General features: G+C 37.4%; 1 protein-coding gene across 1 annotated transcript in view; it reads left to right on the top strand.

Moving 5' to 3' along the window:
* Window positions 1-5,972: 5,972 nt before the first annotated feature.
* The window catches only part of LOC109965156 (zinc finger protein 850-like), a 13,846-nt gene continuing 12,418 nt past the window's right edge, over window positions 5,973-7,400 (top strand). Inside the window, exons 1-2 of the mRNA XM_020608955.1 lie at window positions 5,973-6,174; window positions 6,299-6,306. Coding sequence (XP_020464611.1) covers window positions 6,146-6,174; window positions 6,299-6,306 — 37 coding nt within the window. The 5' untranslated portion in view covers window positions 5,973-6,145. The remainder of the gene's footprint in view (window positions 6,175-6,298; window positions 6,307-7,400) is intronic.

Raw genomic sequence — 7,400 nt, 5'->3', positions numbered from 1 at the left:
CTCCCGGCTGCTGATTCTCCTATCCCTATGAAGAGTGCTCATAAGCATCACATTTTTGCCCTTTTTGGGTATTTAGGATACGAGGGCAGTGTTGGCCAAACACAAAGGTGGAGGAATGGACTGGCCGGTTCTTTACAATTAGAAGCTGAGGTGGGAGCTCCATCCTGTTTTTTCTAATTGTCAGCTTTCTTTTGAGAAGTTCCTGTCCCAGGCTGTATGTAGTAAAAAAAAATTATCACAAGTGATGTTGTGCCCACTGAGGCCCTGCATCAAATCAAGAACAACTTATGTCCCCTGGTTTTTCTCAGGGGCTCCTCCCTCTGGCTTCACTGTATAAATCTGCATGTTCCATGCATAATATGATGTCACATCACAGGCAGTCCATATTTTTATTCCATACCTTGCCGGTTTGGAGGGCATATACTGCCAGAAGGGGCAACGACATCTAAACCCCACAAGCCATTCATCTACAGTCACATTGGGCCCAGGGTTATAGAAAAGTGGAAGCTGTTCCACCCACTTGTCCCACACAGTACAGATGGCTGCCAACTTGTCCTTCCTCTGCCTAGCAGGTCTTGATTCCCAATCATCAAACCTGATAACCTTTGAAATATTTAGCTTTATTTTGAAAATCTTGCCCCATTCAAATGAATGGGGAAATTCTAATTGAGCATAATTTCAACTATCAAAATGTTCAGCTCTTCAAGGACATTCATGCTTCTCTTCAGAATTTTTCTAAACATATACTTTTGAAATATTTAGCTTTATTTTGAAAATCTTGCCCCATTGAAATGACTGGGAAAATTCTACTTCAGCATACTTTCAGGTATGAAAATGTTCAGTTCTTCAAGGACATTCATGCTTCTATTCAAAAGTTTTTTAAACTTCATACTTTTGAAATATTTAGTTTTACTTTGAAAATGTCGCCCCGTTCAAATGAATGGGAAAATTCTACTTCAGCAAAGTTTCAACTGGAAGAGCCATTCAGGTGTCAAAATGTTCAGCATTTTCAGGGCGATCCTTCTGCACTTGGCACCCACACGCATTTTCTTCAGAAAATGAATTTTTTTTGTAATGTGTTAAGTATTAAGATCATAAGTTTTCTAAAGAAAGGGGGAGTAGAATCTTGCATACTGTACTGGAATAAACATTCAGTTATCAAAATGTTAAGCCATTTAAGGACATGTGTGCTTGTATTTTTCTTGTTTGTAACATTTATACTTTTTAATAAAATCAGCTTTTTTCAGCACATTTTGCCCCATTCAAAGTAATGGGCAACATTTTCACATCCTAATAACTTCAGCATACCTTTAGCTAAAAACATGATTTCAGCTGTTACCTATTCAGCCACTATTCAGCTATTGGTAATGTAAACAGCTTTTTGATACAGTATCTTTTATGGTTCTTGGATAATTATCATTTACATTTTATGCTTCACTTCAATAGCCACACAGTAGTAGTTCTCAGGGTGTAGGACTACTCTCTCTCTCTCTCTCTCTCTCTCACACACACACACACACACACACACACACACACACACACATACACAGACACAAAAACACCTACACACACACAACCCTACTTGTTTTAACTACTTTGTGGGGACCAGTGGGAAAATGTTCTCATCTTAATAAGCTCAGCATACTTTCCACTATAAAAGCCATTCAAATATCAAAATGTTCAGCTTTTCTGGGACATTCCGGTTTTTATTTTTCATTTTTGTAACATTTATACTTTTTAAAATATTCACCTTTTTCCAGCACATTTTGCCACATTCAAATGAATGGGAAAACTTTTCATATTGTTTTACGTTAAGCATACTTAGGTATGTTCAGGTAGAAACACCATTTCAACTATTAATTAATCAGCAAGTCTTCAGCTATTAATCCTGTAAACAACTTTTTGATATCTTTTATGGTTTTTTGCATAATTGTTGTCAACTGGCCACTGTAATATTCTTCTTTGGCAGCTGTAGCAGGATAGCAGCTTGTCAAGGTTGTCAATCCCTCCTTTGGTGGCATTGTAGTCAAGTATGACCTCTGGCTTGTGGTCCTCCCGGCTGCCGATTCTCCTATTCTTTCAACAAATTTAGCCCCATTCAAATGAATGAGAAAAAAAATTCACATCTTAACTTCAGCATACATTGAGCTAGAAAAATTAGTTTAACTGTTAACTTCATGTTACAGAGTAATTACTTAACTTTTCCTTTTCCTCTTTCATAATTATTCAACATTTTTGAACTTCCACAATTGTTCAGCATTCCATATCATCCTTCAGCCATTTCTTCTCACCCTTCAGCTATTTCAGCAATTGATTTCAGGCATTTTCATGGCGATCCTTCAGCATATCAGCATCCACACGCATTTTCAACAGGAAATGCATTTTTCTAGTTAAGTGCTGAAAGCGTATCTAATTTCAGGTTTGTGTGTCTGTCAGTTTGACTAAGGGGAGAGCTCAGATATGCAGTCAGCTTTGCTCAACTTCATTATACTCAATGAGCAACCACTGTCTGTAGTGGAAAATGTCAGCTTTCGCAGCCTGTTGAAGGACTTATAGCCCAGGTATAATTTGCCACCCAGAAAATACATTTCAGAAATTGCTATACCCAAACTGTACAACTGCGTGTCATCACATTTTGTGGTGCAGCTAGAAGATTTTAAAGCCATGAGCTTCATAACTGATATTTGGACCTCATGTAAGCTGCATCAAAGGTGATCCCATCTATTCAGTTGCCATTTTACTGGACCCTCGATACAAAGATAAATGAGATCATTCTTTATTAATAAAAACTTAATGTGCTAATTTGGATACCTTTTAATGGTAAATGTGAAATCTTGCAAAAGCAAAGCTACATGTTTATTTCTAGCTCAAAAGTGGAAATTTGTAAATATGCATTAATTTGGAGAAGTGTGTGTCTCTTTGGCCTCCGACCATCTAGCGGTTGCATATATTTATCATTACTCATATTTATTATTTTGTTTATTAGTATTGATTGTTTCACTGCAGTGAAATAGCTAACGGCCCATCACTACTGTACTGTACTGTACTGTTGAATGTGTAAAGTTGCTTTGATTCTAAAGCAGCAGTACTTGAAATTTAACCAACTAAACTAAAAATGCGGCACAACTCACCTTTTGTTACATACAAATAGAAGAAGTTGCATAATTGATGTTTACATTTTATGTTTCATTTCAATAGCCACACTCTAGCAGTCCTCATTGTAGGACTACTCTCTCTCTCTCTCTCTCTCTCTCACAAACACAAACACAAACATCTACACACCCACCACTACTTTTTTTTTTTTACCTATTTTGTGGGGACCAATGGAAAATTTTTCACATCTTAATAAGTCAGCATACTTTCAGCAAGAAAAACCATTTTGGTATCAAAATGTTCAGCTCTTCAAGGGCATTGCTGCCTGTATTTATTGTATCTCATTCTTCAGCTTATTCAACAATGAGCTTCAGCCAAGTTGCTTTGATTCTAAAGCAGCAGTACTTGAAATTTAACCAACTAAACTAAAAATGCGGCACAACTCACCTTTTGTTACATACAAATAGAAGAAGTTGCATAATTGATGTTTACATTTTATGTTTCATTTCAATAGCCACACTCTAGCAGTCCTCATTGTAGGACTACTCTCTCTCTCTCTCTCTCTCTCTCTCACACAAACACAAACACAAACACCCACCACTACTTTTTTTTTACCTATTTTGTGGGGACCAATGGAAAATTTTTCACATCTTAATAAGTCAGCATACTTTCAGCAAGAAAAACCATTTTGGTATCAAAATGTTCAGCTCTTCAAGGGCATTGCTGCCTGTATTTATTGTATCTCATTCTTCAGCTTATTCAACAATGAGCTTCAGCCATTTCGTCTCAACAATTTCAACAAAGAACTTCAGCCATTTATTCTCATCCTTCAGCTATTTCAGCAATTGATTTCAGGCATTTTCAGGGCGATCCTTCAGCATATCAGCATCCACATGCATTTTCTACAGGAAATGCATTTTTCTAGTTATTATTCTGGGTTCTTCCATCCATTCTTCCAGCCTATTGCAACACTTGAAATTCATCCACAGCAAATTTCAAAATGAGAAGCCGCATTCTTGCTCCCTTTGTGAGAAAACTTTTGAAAAGAAAGAAGCACTGAAAAAAACATCAGAGGAGCAACCACCTAGCAGAACTATTCCATCAGCCATGTCCATACAGTGGGAAAATTGTCAGCACTTCACCACTTCCTAGACATATACAGTATATTAATCCATACAAGAAAGAGACCTTTCCAATGCAGTAGGCCTGAATGTGACAAGTACTTCAGGTCAACTTCAGAAGCGAGGAGACATGTCCTTGTAAGATATTACCCAGTTCTTCTAACCAGGAACTCAGAGAAACGAGGCGGACCACTTGGATATATAAAAAATAACCGTGCTGGTTTATTCAAAGGATCACAGGTAAAATTAACATTACACGTCCAGGCATCTTCCACCCCCAAACCTGCGCGCAGGCAGCATGGAGGATAAAAGACCCTGAACCCTCATGCCTATACAATTTTATCCCTTGGTTGGGCTAGCCCATGCTACACAGGAACGTCAACCGTGACGTCACCTGATATGCCAGCTTCACAGCTGGCCGTAGCAGTAGTCAAAACATGGAGAGAATCAATGTGTGTGTGAGTGTTGATCATGTGGTGTGTATCTAAAAACATACAGGACGTTCAGGGACATGTCCAGACATTAAGCCTCAGAAGATATTATGATTAAGATTACGGCTGAACATATCATGCTACTAGCAATATTCATCCTGCCTGCAGACTCTTCAGTATAGTTGACCTTGGCCTAGATGCAGCCTGCAGAACTCCTGACAATGAACTGAGCATTTAACAGCCTGAGCTAGACATCCTGGCTACACTAAACATTCCTATACAACAAGTATCTAATCAATATCTACCTGAGTAAGAAATTACCTAACATCCTTTTATTCCATACTTCGGAGACAGACCATATAAGTGTGATGTCTGTGGAAAGGGCTTTGCAAAAATGTGTTATCTCAGAGTACTTGTTAAAATACACGCAGGAGAAAAGCCATTTGTTTGCCATATCTGCAACAAGGCTTTCTCCAAGCTCTACAGCATGCAGAAATACAAAAAACTTGTACATACATTTGTAGCACATTAACCTTGCATGAGAGGCATGCTTGATTCCACAGCAAATCAAATTTATTTATATAGCACTTTAAAAACAACATCCAGTTGACCAAAGTACTTTACATGGCAGAATAAAATCACAATAAATGACTAAAATAGAATAAATAAGATTAGTGCAAAAAATAAAACAGCACAATAACACAGACACACAGATGACATACATTCAGTAAATTAAAATTAAAAGGAATGCATCAGGCCCTACTGTATATTAAAAGCCAAGGCAAATAAATATGTTTTAAGCAATGATTTAAAAGTAATCAGGTCAGTAGCTAATCTAACATTAGAAGGTAGACTATTCCACAATTTAGTTGCTGCAACAGTAATAGCACGGTTACCCCAGCATTTATATCTGGCCCTAGGAACCTCTAAAAGAAACAGGCTTGAAGATCTGAGGGACCTTGTAGGTTTGTGCCAATGCACTAATTCAGTGAGGTAAGATGATGCCAAACCATTAAGAGCTTTAAAATGATGTTTGTTGTGTGTCCTGTAGTTTTTGTCTGCATTTAGGTAACATAGTACATTACTTTGTGGAAGAGAGCTGAACCTTATTTAATAAGGATTTGGAGAGTAAAATGAAAATGTAATCACTATTATAAAGTTTGATTATTCAACAAATACACATAGGCTGGGATACAGCTGCATTAAATTAAACAAATAAATACAAAGCTTAGTAGGTGTAGTGTATAATAAAAATATTTATTTACTTGGAAGTGGAGAGAGAAAGATTAATATCAAAAAACGAAAAAGCGGAACAATTAATGCACCGCTGTCTGTCGTCGGAATATTTTTCCGGGCGGAACGTAAGGTAATCGTTCACGAACAAAGATCGCTTGTTTTTTCGGGCCTCACACAACCATCGTACAGATATTTTGTTTGACTTCGGTCGAGTGACGAACTTTATTTTCCCTCACTGTAATGTAACTACGTTAAATATATAGGATGGACGGCGGTACTTCCGAGTTACCTGGTGAGTGTGAAAGCTTACAGAGGTTTGTTTCGCTAGGCCGCAACGCAGCCCGCGCGCGGGAATAGCAATTCTAACTTTGTAGGAAAATAGCTGTTTTGTGATCCATTTACTACACAGTGTAAAATTTCGACTCCCACTGACATCCTTTGGTTAACGCTACCATTGAAACGAGTAGTTGGGTTTATGGACTTACATTAATTAATCGGCATTTTCGGGAATCGTGCTAACGATATGTGTCGTTTCTGCTATCCTAGCTAACGCAAAAGAAAAAAAAACTAGCTGTGGCAACACGATGTAGGTGTTAGTTTAATAATTGAAGAGTTCCCATTGCTGTCGAATGAACTGCGGCAACCTTTAAACTATGGTCTAAACATACATTCGCATGGTGAGTGTAAATATGTTTACAATTTATGAGGGCCACTTTTTCGGATCGCATATCGAGAAGTGCTGATAGATCAATCCGAGATCACGGAAATGAAAGTAGAAACATCCGCTTCAACCAGAGGTCGGCGGTGGTTTTGGAGGTACGGAAGAAGGGTAACAATAGATCCTTCGTTTTTCTACCCGGAAACCACAGATTGGTCATCGGTTTATTAATTTGTGACCAAAGACCAGTAAACACCATCAGGGAGTAAACCTAAATCTTGACGGGCTCGATTAATCATCCACAATTATAATGTTAGACTGACCTTCCAGCTTTTTTACGATAATGATTGATTGCGTTATCATTATCCGGTATGAATTTAGGATAAAATAGTGTAATGGCTATGTAATGGTTCTGATGTCTAGCATCTAGTTATATGGTTCTAATGTTTAGCTTCCTGTTATATGGTTCTACATTTTATCGCCTGAAAGAAAATAATTTGCTACTTTTTGCATATTGCACCTGCAGTTGAGGTATGACTTGTATATCCCCAGTTTGTGCCTCTGTTACATCTGAGTCACGGAAGTAACATTAACCATCAATTTTTCGGATTGATAGTTGGTGTCAATTGTTTAAAATTCTCAGAGGGCAGTTTAAAGAATCAGTTCACCCAAACAAAACCATCTTAGTGTCTTTCTGTTTAGATCATTTTGGTTTTATTTGGTTTTGAGAAACTGTACTATCTCTTAACATAATATTTGGAACTGTATTTGGAGTACCCTATTCTACAAAACATTTTCAATCTTGGTCTGATTTTAAAGTATTAATTTGTCCTTATTTCGAACTTTAAAAAAATGCATTTC

Source organism: Monopterus albus, unplaced genomic scaffold (genome assembly GCF_001952655.1).
Source record: "Monopterus albus unplaced genomic scaffold, M_albus_1.0 scaffold96.1, whole genome shotgun sequence".
Lineage (NCBI taxonomy): Eukaryota > Metazoa > Chordata > Actinopteri > Synbranchiformes > Synbranchidae > Monopterus > Monopterus albus.
Note: the sequence above shows the minus strand (reverse complement) of the source record. Positions and strands in the feature narration are given on the sequence as shown.